Raw genomic sequence first — 17,955 nt, 5'->3', positions numbered from 1 at the left:
CATTTTATTTTCTCAGTGTATCACAAGGATGACTTCTGCAATAACATCCTGCAATAACAATGGGCGGTACGGTGGCACAGCAGTTAGCACTGCTGCCTCACAGCGCCAGAGAACCGGGTTCAATTCCCACCTCAGGCAACTGTCTGTGTGGAGTTTGCACATTCTTCCCGTGTCTGTGTGGGTTTCCTCCCGCAGTCCAAAAATGTGCAGGACGGGTGAATTGGCCGTGCTAAATTGCCCGTAGTATTAGGTGAAGGTGTAAATGTATGTGAATGGGTCTGGGTGGGTTGCGCTTCGGCGGGTCGGTGTGGACTTGTTGGGCTGAAGGGCCTGTTTCCACACTGTAAGTAATCTAATCTGTAAGTCTGTGTGTTCACTGAAGAACCAAATGTGACAAGCACCATTGGGAATGGTACTTCATTCCCTGTCTACCTTGTGTGTCATCATTCCAATACCAAATAGAACTGTTTCACTAAGCAAACCTAATGTTTCTTAAAGACCACGGTGGCACCTCTAGCAGGTGCAAATCTAAGCCAGGATAGTTGAATGAGGACAAAAGACATGTTGTGAAACATAAATTAGAGATGGAAAGAAGAGAAGCAGAACCTGAAATACTTTGGAGAATTTAACAGATCGGAAATGTGGGCTTCAAATAAACAGAGCACTGTAGAAACCTAAAACCAACACTAATACTGAGCAGATCAGGTGGTTGTTGTAGAGAGAGAATTTCAGGTTGATAATATTTTGGTAGTCTTCAAAAAAGATTAGAATTGTAACGGGTGTTAAGGAAGTACAGAAGCAAGGTAAATAGGAAACATGATGGGGTTAAAGACAGGAGGTTTAAATGATAAAAGGGTTTAATGATGCTCAAAGGGGATGGTACTATGACAAAGAAGCAAGGATCTACAGGCTGTGCAGATGGGAATGGCAGAATCATCATCAACAGCTGCTGTCCAGAGAAAAAAAATATTGTTATCTGCAGTTGGTGAACTCAATATTAAGTACTGAAGCTTGGAAAGTACTTCATCAAAAGCTATGTTGTTGTTCCTTGAGCTTACATTAAGCTTCAGTGGAACAATGTATGAGGCTGTTTTCAGTGTGAATGGAGTAAATTAAAATGACAGGTAAGTCGAAGTGAGGGTCACACTTGCAGATTGAACAGAAACGTTCTGTACAAAACAATCATCCTGACTATGCTTGTTTTGCCAAAATAATGGAAAAATGCATCACAGTGTGAGTACTGATTACAGTACAAATTGAAAGAAGTCCATGTAAATTGCTGTTTTCAACTGGAGGAAATAATAAATAGAAGAGAGAAAGAAAAATGACAGTTGTTTCATCTCCCATGTCTGCAAGAGAAGGTGCTGTTGGAACAGGATGGGATATTCAGGATGGCTAAAGATTGGAAAAGTTTATTGCGGAGGAACACATCCTCAGAATGCCGAATGGGGATGAGAAGATATGTTTGGTGGTGACATCACACTGGAGGTGATGAAAATGCCAGAACAATGTGGAATGTGGGTGAAGTAGATGATAAGGATCAGGGAAGCATTACCTTGGTTGTGGAAAGGAGAAGATGGAATGAATTATGGAAATAATGGTTGAAGTATCAATCACGACCTAAAATAATGAGGTATAGATAGAGTTGATGGTAGTTGTCTTTTCCCCAGGATGGAGGATTTTGTGGCTAGGGGGCAGATTTTTAAGGTAAGAGAGGAGAGATTTAAAAAAAATGAGTTTTTTTTATACAGAGGGTGGTTTCCATGTGGAATGAACCTCCTGAGGAAGTTGTAGATGCCGGTACAATTACAACATTTAAAACATATTTCACTAGATACATAAATAGGAAAGGTTTGGTGGGATATGGGCCAGTACCAGGGAGGTGGGACTAGTTGGTTTGAGATTATGTTGGGCATGGACTAGTTAGATTGAAGGATCTGTTTCCATGCTGTATGACTCCATGACTGTATGTCATAAACACAGTTATGGAAAGTTGTATTGTCAGAACAAATGTTATTAAGATGGAAAAACTGGGAGAATGGAAGTGAGGGCGTAAAGTAACCAAAATGGAAGCATAGTTGAAGAAATAGTGAATTTTGATTAATTTGCAATCATACTAGAAATTGTAACAGAGAAGATCAGAGAAGGGAAACTAAGAATCGGTAAAGGTGAGAGAAAGTTCGAAATTGGAAGCAAAGTTGGTGTCAATCTCTAGGTTGCAGTAAAGGAAGAAACAGTCATCAGTGCTGTGGAAGAAGTGATGAGAAAAGGGGTGCTCTGTATACAAACGGCTTTTGCCGAAACATCGATTTTCCTGCTCCTCAGATGCTGCCTGACCTGCTGTGCTATTCCAGCACCACACTAATCCAGACTCTGATTTCCAGCATCTGCAATCCTCACTTTTGCCTATACAAGCAGGACAGTCGTCTGGTCACCAGGGGGCGTGCACGGGCAGAGAATTGAGTAGGGAGAGAGTAGTCCTCCGGACACCAGGGGGCGGTCAGTGCGGTCAGGGAGGTTAGTCCTCCGGCCACTAGGAGGCGGACATTGGGGAGTTTTCCGGCCACTAGAAGGTGGGTCGTGCGGAGAGGGAAATTAGTCCTCCGGTCAGTAGAGGGCGGATAGTGGGGAGTCGCTGGGCGTTCGGGCACGGTGGTGGTCGATCTTCACAGTGTTGCTGTCCTTTTCCCCGGGAGCCGGCGAGTGTGAGCGCGAGCGATGTCCCTGCTCCAGGCGGCTGTGAGACGACGGCGGAGGCCGGGATCCTGTGGTGTCCGGCAGGTGAGCTGTGCTTCCCGGAGCACGGAGGCGGTCAGAGTGGGGAGATATGAGCTCTCCTTCACCGAGAGGTTCATCAGTAAATAACCTGCGGGCCCCCCCCGGCTCCTAACTCCAACCTTAGATCTTGGCCAGTTTTATTCCTTGTGCTTGCAGCATCCCACCCTTGCTCAGGATAAACTGATTCTTTCCGATACAGCTTGTCTTCGTATTGTTACGGTGCAAAAAGTTGCCCTTCCGCCAGCTCTCCAAAACAGCATCTTTGTTTAGTGTCATTCTCTTCACCACAGCCTCCCCACCCATTTCCCTCCCCAATCCCCCCTCCTCCCCAATCCCTCCTTCCACCAAGCTTCTCCCCCCCCCCCCCCAAGTACCCTCCACTCCCCCCCCAAGTACCCTCCACTCCCCCCCCAGTACCCTCCACTCCCCCCCCCCCCCCAGTACCCTCCACTCCCCCCCCCCCCCCCCCGTACCCTCCACTCCCCCCCCCCCCCCCCCGTACCCTCCACTTCCCCCAAGCTCACCCCCACTCTGCACTTTGTGTTTCTATTTAAGTAATCACCCTCTTGAATACCTCAAAAAAGCACTTGCGTCACCCACGGACTGGGGAGTCTGTGGAATTCTCAGTTCAGGCCAAAACCTTGAATGCTTTCAAAAAGGAGTTGGACACAATTCTTAGGGATAAGAGAATTAAACACTGTGGGATGAAAGTGGGAACAGGGTACTGAGCAAACAGATCAATGATTATGTTGAATGATGGAGCAGGCTTGATGGACTGAATTACTTATTCTGACCCCCATTTTCAATAATCTTGCGTCAATGCTTCCAAGTAGTGTATCTAAACCTTAACTACTTGCTGTGTATGAATAAGTTTGTGTTTTTCTCACTTTATGTTTGCTGCTTTTGCAAAACAAAACTGTGCCTTCCTGTTCTTGATTCTTTTACATGCAGGAACAGTTTCTCTCTATCAACTCTGTCTTGGCCCACCTTGATTTTGAAAACAAATCAAGTTTTAACTTAGCCTTCTATGCTTCAAGAAGAACAGTCCCATATTCTCCAATCTATCTTCATAACTGATGTTTCTCATCCTCAGAACCACTGTTGTAAAGTGCACTTTCGCCAATGCACTCTCATCCTTCCGAAAGTGTGGCACCCAGAAACGTACACAACGGTCCAGCTGAGGTTGGACTATTAGGTGAATTCATCATAGCTATCAAATTTCCTCCCTAAACTTCACTACTGCTCCATTAGTTTGAGGTGCTCGTTAAAATTTTTGGTCACGTCCCTGATTATCATATCTGTTGTGATGCCCAGAGCTGCTCACAGTAAGTGTTATAAATTTAATGATGTTCTTTGGTGCAGACTATTTTATGCATGTATATTTTTTGAGAATAATTCTTGTTGATAAGTTCAATTGGTGAAATCACTACTGGCCTGCAGTTTGATCATTTCACTGGTCATAACTTGAGGATCATTGACCCATCTCAAGAAGACCCACTTGGTTCAGGCACTTTTTGAAAATAATCTTGAGAAGTATATGTTCGTTGTGTATGGTTGTTTTTATGTTAACTAGATTTTAGTCAAATAATACTTTGTTTCTCTTTACATTTCTTTTTGCTTTCTCAATCCAAAATGGGATTGCATAACCTTAACCTTTTTGAAACAGAAGTGAGTGGTACAAACTCCATGGGTACTGCCTGATTGTGTTGGAATCATAATGGTTGTACTGTGCATGTGTTTGTAGAATAACTGGCATTCACTTTCAACTTCAATTTCACTAAGTACTACTTTGGGTAACAAAATGAGATCTGTACAACAATGTTCAAATGAAAAGATCCGAGAGGATGTATTTTAACAGTTAAATCTCAGGTGCTTAACATAAATTATTTAGATTAGATTCCTTACATTGTGGAACAGGTCTTTCAGCCCAACCAGTCCACATCGATCCTCCGAAGAGTAACCCACCCAGACCCATTTCTCTCTGACTAATGCACCTAACACTATGGGCAATTTAGCATGGCCAATCCACCTGACCTGCACATCTTTGGACTGTGGGAGGAAACCAGAGCACCCAAAGGAAACCCACGCAGACATGGGGAGAACGTGCCAACTCCACACAGACAGTCAGCCGAGGCTGGAATCGAACCTGGGACCCTGATGTTGTGAGGCAGCAGTGGTAACCGCTGGGCCACCCTGCCGCCACTAGAGACTTACAGCATGGAAGTAGGTCCTTCGGCTCCACTTATCCCACGCCAACTACGTTTCCTAAACTAAGGCTAGTCCCATTCGCCTATGTTTGGGCCATATCCCTTTATATTTTTTCTATCCATGTACCTGTACCTCTTCTAAATGTTATAATTGTCCTTGCTTCTACCATTTCCTCTGGCAGAATGTTCCATATGTGCACCACCTTCTGTGTGAAAAAGTTGCCCCTCTAGTCTCTCAAATGTTTCCCCTCTCACGTTAAACCTATCCCTGCTAGTTATGGCGAATGTTTTAATTGCAAAGTTGGACTTGCCTATTGATCTATGAATTCCAAACTGTATTATCAGCTCATAAGGCAAAAACACTTGAACAGGGAAAAACAGAATCATTGAAAGAAAATGCACCGTCATCTCTTGCTGTTCAGTAACAATCAATATTTCTCCAACATTTCCTTGCAGCTTATTGTACACATCTGTCGACGATGTTCATCTGGAATATTACCGAACAAAATGATTCGGAATATAGGAATTTCTGCACACATTGACTCTGGAAAAACAACACTAACAGAAAGAGTTCTATATTATACAGGAAGAATAGCAGAAATGCACGAGGTAGTTAATTTTATTTAGAAGTTTTATGTAATAATCTGGTGAATACTCTGGGTTCCAGAGATTTCAAGAATAAAGTTGCAATTAATTTGGCATGAATGTGAATATAGTGTATATGGAAGGTATTTTTAAAATTGCATCTCTCCAGAAACAATATTGCAAGCTTCACTTCAAACAAGCTGTAAGTTACAGATGGTTACTTAATTATAAAACCATAAATAAATACTGAAGTTTGCAACCTTTCCCTTCTGTGATCTGATTTTAGATATTTTTAACCAACCTGTTAGGAGATGGTATGAAACATCTCTGGGGCAGGTGGGGTATGGACATCTGATCCATGATGTCATGTCATTACTGTGTCCAAGATTACTGAATCTGTAATTCTCACAGCACCATTCAAATTTATCAATTAGAAGTGTTGACCTGAACCACCTCATTTTAAAAAAAGACTTTAGATTATCATAAATGAAAAGAGAAAATGCTGGAAATACTTAGCAGAACAGGCAGAATCTACAGAGCGAGAAACAAATTAAGATTTCAGGTTGATGACCTTTCCTTAAAACCAAAAAAAGTTAGAGGGTAAGAACATTGACCTGAAATGCCAACTCTGTCTCTCTCCTAACTTGCTGAGTATTTCCAGCATTTTGTGTTTTTGCTTAATACTTTCAGGATCTACTGTGTTTTTCTCTTTAATTTTTTTAAATAATTGCTAACAAGCTCTCAAGTGCAAGAGATCAGAAACATGGTATGAACTGAATAAAAAGATGTCAGGTTTTGCTGTATAATGTATAGAAAAGTTTTAAACTGACTGAGAGAACTTGGTCATATGCATTTGTTACGAAATGTTCAGTGACAAACAGTAACAGGTGATTTTGTAGTGGTTAAGTCGGTTTCCAAACAATATTATTCACTGTGAAGCAAACTGTAAAATTGAAGATTATCGTTCTTCAGAAGTTTCTTAGGTGCTAGCCTGATGTTTGACCAAAGAACCAAATATACTCCACATCCATTTTTATAATAATCCACATGAGAAGGGTACCAGGATAACAGTAGTTCACACTCATTTGGAAACCAACCAAATGCCTGATTTATCCTGCTTTAGCTCCATTTACAAGGGCTGTTGTGGTGTCGTGGTAGTGTCCCTGCTACACAGTCATGACATATAGGCTTGGTGCAGGAAAAAGAAAATGCTGTTGTTATGGCCTTGTCATTATTTAGATTTCTTTCTGTTTACTAAATTCCCTTTTATAGTACCCTTCTTAAGTAGCCGCAGTCTATTAATTTGCCATAGGAGCAAAGGCGATGAGAGAAAAAGTCTTTTCATATAACAAGTAGTTAGGCTATGGAATGCACCACTTGGGATTATGTTGGAGGCAGTGTAATTGAGACATTGAAGAGAGTTTCTTGGTCAGATGGTCCGATGGGCTGAGAAGTGGCAGATGGAGTTTAATTCGGATAAATGAGAGGTGCTGCATTTTGGGAAAGCAAATCTTAGCAGAACTTATACACTTAATGGTAAGGTCCTGTGAGTGTTGCTGAACATAGACCTTGGAATGCAGGTTCATAGCTCCTTGAAAGTGGATTCGCAGGTAGATAGGATAGTGAAGAAGGCGTTTGGTATGCTTTCCTTTATTGGTCAGGGTATTGAGTACAGGAGTTGGGAGGTCATGTTGCGGCTGTACAAGACATTGGTTAGGCTACTTTTGGAATATAGTGTGTGCAAATCTGGTCTCCTTCCTGTTGGAAGGATGTTGTGAAACTTGAAAGGGTTCAGAAAAAAATTACAAGGATGTTGCCAGGGTTGGAGGATTTAAGCTATAGGGAAAGGTTGAATCAGCTGGGCTGTTTTCCCTGGAGCGTCGGACTAGACAAAGTCTCTTCCCTGGGGTGGGGAAGTCCAGAACTAGACGGCATAGGTTTAGGGTGAGAAGGGAAAGATACAAAAGAGACCTTAGGGGCAATTTTTTCACGCAGAGGGTGGTACGTGTATGGAATGAGCTGCCAGAGGAAGTGGTGGAGGCCAGTACGATTGCAACATTTAAAAGGCATCTGGATGGGTATATGAATAGGAAAGGTTTGGAGGGATATGGGCCAGGTGCTAGCCGGTGGGACTAGCTTGGTTTGAGATATCTGGTCGGCATGGACGAAGGGTCTGTTTCCATGCTGTACATCTCTATGACTCTATTAGATGAATACCTGGATAGAAATAATACATGAGGTAAAAGTATGAAATTGTTACTAGTAATGATGTTCTTCGAAGAGCCAGAATAGACATGATGTGCTAAATAGCCTCCTTCTGCATCTTCTGTGATTATGTATAAAATGATCAGGAATGCATATTTTTTTCCAGTGTAACGCAAACTTCAACAAGTACCTTGGATTAAGTCACTAACTTATAATTGACACAGTAGTACCTAATCTTTTTTTTTGGGAACAGTAAGACAATTAAACCAGAAAGTAGCTTTGCCCCAAGTGTGTAAGATTTGTGAATAGCTTTATTTTCGCTCCTTGGAATTTTTGCTTTCTGCCCAATCTGTTCTGGATGTTGAGAAAAAATGGTAGTTCAATTCAAGACTTTTTTTTGGAGAAGCAAAAATGCAGATTAATCCCCATTTATTTACAGGTGCACAAAGATCAGTTAGGTTACATAACTGCTCAACCTCTAGCGAGTTTTGAGAAGATTTGTAGCTCAGGTTGATGTATGTTTGCTCGCTGAGCTAGAAGGTTCATTTTCAGACGTTTCATCACCATACTAGGTAACATTATCAGTGAGCATCCAGTTGAAGCACTGGTGGCAAGGCCCGCTTTCTATTTATGTGTTTAGGTTTCCTTGGGATGGTGACATCATTTCCTGTTCTTTTTCTCAGGGGGTGCTAAATGGGATCCAAGTCAATCTGTTTGTTGATAGAGTTCCGGTTGGAATGCCATACTTTTAGGAATTCTTGTGTGTCTCTCTGTTTGGCTTGTCCGAGGATGGATGTGTTGTCACAGTTGAAGTGGTGCCCTTCCTAATCTGCATGTAAGGATACTAATGAGAGTGGGTCATGTCTTTTTGTGGCTAGTTGGTGTTATGTATCCTGGTGGCTAGTTTTCTGCCTGTTTGTCCAATGTAGTGTTTGTTACAGTTCTTGCACGGTATTTTGTAAATGACATTAGTTTTGCTTGTCTGTACAAGGTCTTTCAAGTTCATTAGCTGCTGTTTTAGTGTGTTGGTGGGTTTGTGGGCTACCACTATGCCAAGGGGTCTGCGTAGTCTGGCAATCATTTCTGAGATGTCTTTGATGTCCAACCATTGCGTCACAACAAATTGACTCAAGTGGACAGGAAAATGCTGTACATAGGCTTGCCTTAATGAAAAGTTCCCTGTCAGCTGGTGAATTGTAGAGGTAAAAACAATGACTGCAGATGCTGGAAACCAGATTCTGGATTAGTGGTGCTGGAAGAGCACAGCAGTTCAGGAAGCATCCAAGGAGCTTCGAAATCGACGTTTCGGGCAAAAGCCCTTCATCAGGAATAAAGGCAGTGAGCCTGAAGAGTGGAGAGATAAGCTAGAGGAGGGTGGGGGTGGGGAGAACGTAAGAGCTTCAAGGCAGAGGAAATGACCTGGGCTGGTGAATTGTGATTACCTTGATGTGGAAGAGTGCACCTACTTTCTTGAAACATTTAATGAGCTCTGCACGCGTTTTTTTTAAAATAAGTATCCATGATGACTAATCAATCTCTTTGCTTACTAAAGCCACACTTGATTCTGAGGAAATCTCAGGAGTTCAGTGTCAGAGTAGAACCAAACTTAAATCATTAGGTTGTTGGTGCAGCCAAAATCTAATCATTAGTTTGGAATGAAGATCATTTAGGTTGCAGTCTTTAATTCACTAACTTTTCTTCATGAAAAATATGTATGCTACTTTTAATTGACAGGTGAAAGGAAAAGACGGTGTGGGTGCCATAATGGATTCTATGGAATTAGAACGACAGCGAGGAATCACTATCCAGTCAGCAGCTACGTACACTGTATGGAATAAAAGGAATATCAATATAATTGATACACCAGGTAACGTGTGAGGCAAAGATTGATAGCCTTCAAATGATGAAATTGGAGCAGATTTGAATAACTTGGAAAGAGAGACAAAAAGCAGTTGTTAACATGTGGCACAGTGGTTAGCACTGCTCCCTCCCAGTACCAGAGACCCATGTTCAAATCCAGTCTTGGGTGACTGTGTAGAGTTTGCACGTTCTTCTCATGTCGGTGTTCACTGAGTGCTCTGATTTCCTCCCACAGTCCAAAGATGTGCAGACTAGATGGATTGACCATGCTAAATTTGCCCCGTAGTGTCCAGGGATGTGTTGACTAGGTGGATTAGCCATAGTAAGCACAGGGTTAAGTTTGCTGAAGCTTTAGGCTTTAAGTCTATTTCATACAATGTTTCCTATTATCCTTCCATGTTATTGTTGTTTCTCCCTCAGAGTGTAAATGTGGAGAAATCCAGGGTGCGAAGACTGTTGGCAGGGAGGAACAGACAAGAGAATGATTGGACCTTAGTGAATGAGGGGATAGTAGGATGAAAGGGGAAGGTGAGTGGGGGTTGAGCGGAGAGATAATGTGGGTGAGTGTAGTAGGGGAGTAGTTGGGAAGATGATTATGTATTTTGGGGAGAAACGTGCTGCTTATAATGTGTATGTTTGGATGAAGGGGAGTAGATTTCTCTGTCTTTATCATGATAATATGCTCATAGTTTAGCTGAGAACTACCAGTCTACATAAAATCAGACATATTTACAAAGTACTTTAAAATACAGTTTCTATATTTATGGTGGCTTATTTTATGTTGATATATAATATGCAAGGTTTAATAATATACCAATTATTCATATACTGTTGCAGATGGAGTTTAGTTTAGATAAATGCAAAGTTGTGCATTTTGTTAAAACAAACGAGGGCAAGACTAATACAATTTATGGTCAGGCCCTGGACATGTTGTCAAACAAAAATACCGAAAGATTCAGGTACATAGTTCCTTGAAAATGATGTCACATGGAGACAGTGATGAAGAAGGCATTTGGTACACTTGTCTTCATTGGTCAGACCATTGAGTATAGGAGTTGAGATGTCATGTTGCAACTGTACTGGGTGTTGCTGAGGCCACTTTTGGAGTCCTGTGTACAGTTCTGCTCACCCTGTTATAGGAAGGATATTACTAAATTGGAGGGGGTGCATAAAAGATTTACAAGGATGTTACCACATCTGGAGAGTTTGACTTGTATGGAAAGGCTGGAACATTTTTCCTTGGAGGGTAGGAGATTGAGGACTGACTTAATCGAGGTTTATAAAATCATGAGGGGCATAGATGAGGTGAAGAGTAAAGTCCTTTTCCCAAGCTTAGGGGAGTTCAAAACTAGAGGGCATAATTTCAAGGTCAGAACAGGAAGATTTAAAAGGGACCGGAGGGGCAACTTTTTCACACAAAGGTTGGTTCATATGTGGAATGAACTGCCAGGGAAAGTGGCATTTGCAGGTCCAGTCACAACATTTTAAACACAGAGTTTGGAGAAGATTTGTAGCTCATGTTGTTGATCAGGATGTAAGTTTGTTGTAGGTGATATCATTTCCAGTTCTGTTTCTGAGAGGTTGGTAAATGGAGTCCAAATCTAAATGTTTGTTAATGGAGACCAGGTTTAAATGCCAGGTCTCTAGGAATTCCATGTCTTTGTTTAGCCTGTCCCAGGATGGATGTATTGTCCCAGTCGAACTGGTGTCCTCCTTAGTCTATGTGTGAGAATACTTGTGCTAGTTGGTTGTGTCTTTTGGTAGCTAGTTTCCTGCCTCTCTGTCCCCAATGTAATGTTTGTTGCAGTCAAGAAACATTGCATTGGACAAATGGGCAGGAAACTAGCCACCAGGATATATGAGTACCAACTCGCCACCAAAAGACATGACCAACTATCACTGGTATCCTTGCACACAGATGAAGAGGGACACCAGTTCGACTGGGACAGTACATCCATCCTGGGACAGGCTAAACAAAGACACGCATAGGAATTCCTAAAGACCTGGCATTCAGGTCTCCATTAACAAACATTTAGATTTGGACCCCATTCACCAACCTCTCAGAAACAGAACTGGGAATGATATCACCTACAACAAACAGAGACAGATAAATAGCAGGTGGTGCAGAACATCAACGTTTCACCTGAAACTCTCTGATGATGTTACCTAGCACGGTGATGAACAAATCTACCAGATCAGCGAGCAAATTTACAACCTGATTTAAAAGACCTTTGAACAGGTACATGAATAGGAAAGATTTAGAGGAATATTGGCCAAATGCAGACAAATAGATCTAGTTTGGCTTGGGAAACCCGGTCGGTACGGATGAGTCAGACCGAAGAGTCTGTTTCCATGCTGTATGATTCTATGAGTTTCTCTTCCCCATTCCCCCAATCTAGACTGGAACATCATTCATGGTATTGTCCACTAGAATGTCAGTGGTGCATTCTGGAAAAAGTGGTCTGCAATCTTACTGAAGTCCCCTTGTTAGCCATATCAACTATGCATGCCCTGAAATACTGCAGGGTTGAATCCCAGGTTATAAGGAGCCAGGCTAGGAGAAGAGAAGAATTGGAGAAATTTCAAGCTCATGGTTGCTTGCCGATTACATCAAGCGGTAATGTTAGAGATCATAGCTTTTAGTTTTGTATCTTTGTATTACTAAGAACATAGCTGCTCTATTATAACCGACTTTTCTTTCCGTTTGTTTCAAGAAATAGAAAATGTTCTCAAAATATGATTAGTTTTTTTTGTGTGGATACAAACCAGTCAAAAGGTGTGTGGGTCATTGTGATGTATGTTCTGCACATATGATATGTGTGGATGTGCACTAGATGACAGATTTATTTTACAGATGTATTATTATATGAAGAAAAGTAAGTGATGTACTTTTAGATCTATGCACACATTATGTAAATATATGCCTGAAGTTTATGTATGAGCCTATATATTGCTGTGTGAAATTAGTTATCACATCACCATGCTTACTGTAATTGATTGTTGAAGCAGTCAGTTCTTAGTTTGCGACTGCATTAACGAGAGGACTTTCGTTCCTTAAGGTTATCTGATTTTTGTTTTGTCTGCAGTACTTTCCAACATAGATTTAAATTAGAGTGCAAGTCATTGATCATAAAGCACTTTAATACATCGTGAAGATGTATTCAGGTGCTATATAAATGTTCACTTGTGCTTCAAATTTATATGCACATTAGAAAATGAATTACTAGCTGTCAGGAAAAGCTTAATAGTTTTTGGATAGCGAGTCTCTTCTACCAGTTGCAAGCTAGTTGTCACTTGCAACATAACTAATTTATTGTACCCCATACTCATGTTGAATGTCTTTATTTTCAAGTAAGTATTTTAATAAATTGATTGTTGAATTTCTATATGATTTTTGTAAATTATATATCAATTTACTTCCATCATCATACAGAATGTTAAAAATTATGTACTCCAGGAAACAAAGTTAATGTTCTTGTCTATTAATCACACTATTGTTTGCTGCTTTTACAGGGCATGTTGACTTTACAATTGAGGTGGAGCGTGCACTAAGGGTCTTAGATGGAGCTGTTCTGGTTTTGTGTTCTGTCGGTGGAGTTCAGTGCCAGACAATGACTGTGAATAGACAGATGAAACGTTACAATGTTCCATTTCTTACATTCATAAATAAACTGGATAGGTTGGGTGCTAATCCTATTCGAGCTATTCAGCAATTAAGGTTTGTTTTATGACGTCAAACAAAAATTGACAAACTGACTATTTTGATTTGTTATATTGTGATTTTTTTTCATCTGCACACTAGTATTTTCTACAACTTGCTTCAATAATAATTCTTAGGTTTTCAAACAATAATTTGGGCATCAAGAAGCGCAGGTGTTGTGTTCTGCGGTTTGTGGGCAAAAGAAATTCTTCATTGTAGTGTGATATCTCATGCACAAGCTTAGGCTGTAGGTTTGAGCACTCTGTTTTTAACACATCAGTTCACTATTTTCCAAATAAAGATACAGTCCCAGAGGACCATAGATCTGCTTTCTCATTAGAGAGAGAGACAGACAACTGATGGTGAGTATAACCTGAGGATCACCATGCCTTGGACAAAGTTGAGACCCCCATGGTAAACTCAGCCAGTGCAGTTGGTTCACGCTGAATCACAAACCAGTCGACTGAGCTAGCTGACTCCTGAGATGGCAGGAGTGGTGTAGTTAGTTGTACTGCTGGAAAGAGAGCTGAACGACACAGATTCTGTGTAGGTCACTGAGGATATGGGAGCAGCTGGATAATTCTGTAGTGTAAGAACTCAGGAATGCATAAACAGTTAAGTTCCTTTATTCCAGAACAATGAAGCTTTGCTCCATTTCAGTTGGACTTATTGAGAAACAACTGGAATATTGTGCGCAGTTCTGGTACCCACATTTAAGGAAGGAACTATTTGCCTGAGATGTGGTACAGCAGAAGTACAGTAGATTAGTTCCTAGGATGAGAAAGGCTGAATGAGTTGAACCTATACTCTGGACTTTAGAAGAATAAGATGTGATCTCATTGAAATATAAAAGATTGTGAAAGGACTTGACAGGGTGAATACAGATCATTTCTCCTGGCTGTGGAATCGAGAATACAGACATAGCCTCAGCACAGGGTCCGAATCATTCAAGACTGACATGAGAAAATTTCATTTTGAAGATTGAGAATCTTTGCAGTTCTCTGTCTGAGTGTGCTGTGGATTCATTTTCATATATGCTCAAGGCAGGGCTAAATTGCTTTTTTAAATATCTCACAAAATCATGGAATATGGGGAGTGGATGAGAAAGTAGAGTTGATGTATAAGATCAGTAGTCACCATCATCATATTGAACAGTGGAGCAGAATCGAGTTCCATCTTGTCTATTCCTGTGCTAATTTCTTACGTTAATTGTTAACAAGATTGCAAAAATGAAAATAAATTTATTTTTGAATTGCAGATCAAAACTCAATCATAATACAGCATTTATTCAAATTCCGATCGGCCTCGAAGGAAACCTTAAGGGAATTATTGATCTCCTAGAGGAGCGTGCAATTTACTTTGAAGGTCAATTTGGGTAAGAGCATTTTACAAATATGCAAGAGAATCCTTATGTTACATATGTAACCGCTAGAGATTTATACTAACATCAAATTCTGTATAAATACAGGAACAGAAGAAATAATATGTTTCATAAAATTACATTTCCTGAATAAACTGCCTTTATTTTTTCAGGCCATTAGATATTTAGCAGCCTTCTTCACTTCATTGGCCAAATGGTGTTTTTTTTTAACTTCAGCGTGAGGTTTATTATTCCTTGAAGAAGCTTAAATTAAGATTCAAATGCTTATCCAAAATTAAATGATATGGACCAGGCTAATTATCTAGTACTGTCTAACCATTGACTTGTACATATTTGCAATAACCCCTTTGCTTTTGCATGTTCCTTATTTTAAAAATCAAGAATCCCAAAAATATAATAATTTTAAAGAGAGTAGAAAAGTTATACCTTATATGGCAGACTTTTGATTTGAATACTTATTCCTCTGGGTTCAACTTCAGTGGTCCCTCCCATGCAGATTTTGAATCTTATATTGTTAGAACTTCACACTTACTCTTCAAATTGTGATAATTTATTTGCATGATATGGGATAATAATGAAAATTCCTTGATATGTGTATTAGCTAATGTAAGTTTTGATACATTAGGCACTTTTCCTACATTCTGAAAGGTTGATGGATGAACCTTGTGCTGGAATATAAATCAATTTTATACATTTTCATATGAAAATGAATAAAGTACCAATTGGTGTTTTACAACTTACTTTTAAGTTAACAAAAAAAGCCAAGGGTGTCTCACAATTCGTATTGTCTTGCTCTTTTAATTTAGTCTGCTTTATAATTGCCTGTTTTAGTGAGAAATTTTAGTAAGAGGCCTCCTTAAGAAATTTTGTAGATTGATCCCAGACTCTGTGGGCACTTGTTCCTTAAATGCAAAGGAAAGCTGGTCTTCTTACAGCTTTGAATACTAAAATGCACTGTCAATGAAGATAGTTGCAGCCTTTCTATAGTTGTGTGTTTATGAGGGAAATCTGGTTGATGGATCTTTTCAGTCAAGGTCAATATGATGAAAAAATATGATTGACTTTATTGCAAGCTTTTGTAGTATTCCGTATAGTCAAGTCCAAATCGTTCACGCAGAAAAAACGAATAATGAAATAATCCTAATATTGATCACCAGGAGATGCACTGTTTGCATCCCTCTATTCTGGAAAAACATCTATTGATATAACTTTTTGTTCTTTAGCTAACACCTTGGTTCTCCTGGAACATTTTCTCCTTAAGGCTATGTCTAATTTTTTGGACAGATCTTTTTGTTTGATACTTTACCAGACAACTTTTGAAAATTCTCACAATATCCTCTGCATTCACTTTATCAAAGCACTCAATCATTTCCTCAATAAATTGTCAAACATGGCTTGTTTTTTTACAAGTCTATGATGACCATTAGTGAGTACTAATGTTTTTTGTATTTTATGCCTTGTAGATCCTTGCACACTACTTTAGTCACCCTGTTCCTCCTCCTTAACCATAGTTGTTATTTCTTAACTCTCCGATTCTTGGATATAACATGTAAATTGGAGACAGTTTGAAGGATAACAGTCCAATCATGTGCTGTTTCTGAACTGTGGACTGATGTGACAGGTTGACATTTTGTTTGGAAGCTTTAATTTAAATTTTAAATTCAAACTGTTTCCTAAATGTTTTCAACTGAAAATAACATATATAAAACAAATATAAAGAATTTTGATTCTAAATGAGCATCTTCCTTGTTTGTACAGCCAGCATGTGAAATATGATGACATTCCTGCTGAGCATCGTGCGGAAGCTGCAGATCAACGTCAGGAACTGATTGAGTGTGTAGCCAATGTAGATGAACTGTTGGGTGAAATGTTTCTGGAAGAGAAAATCCCTACAGTTCTGGATTTAAAGGTGAGTTTTTAATATTAATAAGGCTGATTTCAAGGAATGCAAACATTTGCTTTTTAGAGATTACTTATTCTGGTACAGCATAAGTAAGAAGGAAATGGGAAAATAATTCTGATGCTAAAGCATTTCACATTTGAAACATTTAATTATCTTATTTTTCAGCAAATTTTTATGTTCGTTGGTTAGGAAAGATATGGAGCTAAGATATTGAAAACAAAGCCACTTTTTAAAAAAATACTAAATGTATTCTGATTCTACTTTAAAAGAATATTTTGATGGAAAATTTTATTTGCCGGTGGCTGTATTTTTTGGCCTGAATACTTATTTTTCTTCCCACACCCTTTTTAGGCTGCTATCAGGAGAGCAACTATCAGCAGATTATTCTCACCTGTATTAGTAGGAAGTGCTCTGAAAAATAAAGGTGTACAACCACTGTTGGATGCTATTCTAGACTATCTACCTGATCCAAGTGAGGTCTCAAATTATGCTATTGTTAATCAAGAGTAAGTCCTTTCAATTCAGTGTTTATTGATTTTGAATTCACTGTACATTCATGTAACTTATGAATAAGTGGTCATGTTTTTATTGTTATTTTGTCCTTAACTATTGGTAAAGGCAGATGTCAGCAGGTCTTAAGTATCATAGAACATCCATTGAATAGGAAATCTATAATTCAGTTGTCCCAGCAAGCAGTGGTGTTCGCAGAAAGCAAGGCTTCCTTTGAGCTTCAAGTTTGGATTCCTAAGCATAAATTTCAGTTTATTGTTAGGATTGATAAGAACAGCTTGAGGACAACTTTGAAAAGGTATTTAAAATATTTTAGTATCAATTTGCACGTTTGTAACATTTTCAGCACAGAAAATTATCCCAAACGTTTCATGGCATGATGATCACAATATAACTAGTGAAGGTGGTATGTTGGAGAGGTGTACAGTGAAGGCTACGAAATTGGGGAGGAACTAGGAAGGAATTTATATACAGATTTGAATCTTATACTTAGTGCATTGTAGGTACTAAAAACAAATGTAGATCAATAAGGACAGCAAAATTGGTTCATCAGGGTTGGATCAGGGATCTCATGTGAGCAGCAGAAGTTTTGGATGCACTGATGTTTACATCAATTTATTCGCTAGTAAGTCTGAAATCAAAATGACAGATTTTATTTGCTGCTTTGTTTTCTTCAGGAATTCGGAGGAGAGAACTAAAGTTCTAATGGACCCCAAAAGAGATGCCTCTCAACCATTTGTTGGCTTGGCCTTTAAACTGGAGGTATTTCTAGAATTTACAGTTCATTAAACATTCAAGTCCAGAAAGTGTTAGAAGTTTAACGCTC

The 17,955-nt window shown here is 39.6% G+C and overlaps 1 protein-coding gene across 3 annotated transcripts in view; it reads left to right on the top strand.

Annotated features, from left to right (window-relative positions):
* Positions 1 to 2,658: 2,658 nt before the first annotated feature.
* The window catches only part of gfm1 (G elongation factor, mitochondrial 1), a 45,014-nt gene continuing 29,717 nt past the window's right edge, over positions 2,659 to 17,955 (top strand). The window contains exons 1-9 of one of the 3 annotated variants that reach the window (XM_087993656.1): positions 2,741 to 2,781; positions 3,872 to 3,973; positions 5,442 to 5,594; positions 9,510 to 9,642; positions 13,149 to 13,353; positions 14,594 to 14,710; positions 16,475 to 16,625; positions 16,971 to 17,125; positions 17,807 to 17,891. In XM_087993656.1, coding sequence (XP_087849782.1) covers positions 5,493 to 5,594; positions 9,510 to 9,642; positions 13,149 to 13,353; positions 14,594 to 14,710; positions 16,475 to 16,625; positions 16,971 to 17,125; positions 17,807 to 17,891 — 948 coding nt within the window. In that variant the 5' untranslated portion in view covers positions 2,741 to 2,781; positions 3,872 to 3,973; positions 5,442 to 5,492. Of the gene's footprint in view, positions 2,782 to 3,871; positions 4,104 to 5,441; positions 5,595 to 9,509; positions 9,643 to 13,148; positions 13,354 to 14,593; positions 14,711 to 16,474; positions 16,626 to 16,970; positions 17,126 to 17,806; positions 17,892 to 17,955 lie in introns of those variants that run through there. The other 2 variants (XM_043702120.2, XM_087993655.1) reach the window with 2 other exon arrangements.

The sequence above is a fragment of the Chiloscyllium plagiosum genome, unplaced genomic scaffold (genome assembly GCF_037043375.1).
Source record: "Chiloscyllium plagiosum isolate Xiang-an unplaced genomic scaffold, Cpla_swu_hap1 HiC_scaffold_13, whole genome shotgun sequence".
Taxonomy (NCBI): Eukaryota; Metazoa; Chordata; class Chondrichthyes; order Orectolobiformes; family Hemiscylliidae; genus Chiloscyllium; species Chiloscyllium plagiosum.
Note: the sequence above shows the minus strand (reverse complement) of the source record. Positions and strands in the feature narration are given on the sequence as shown.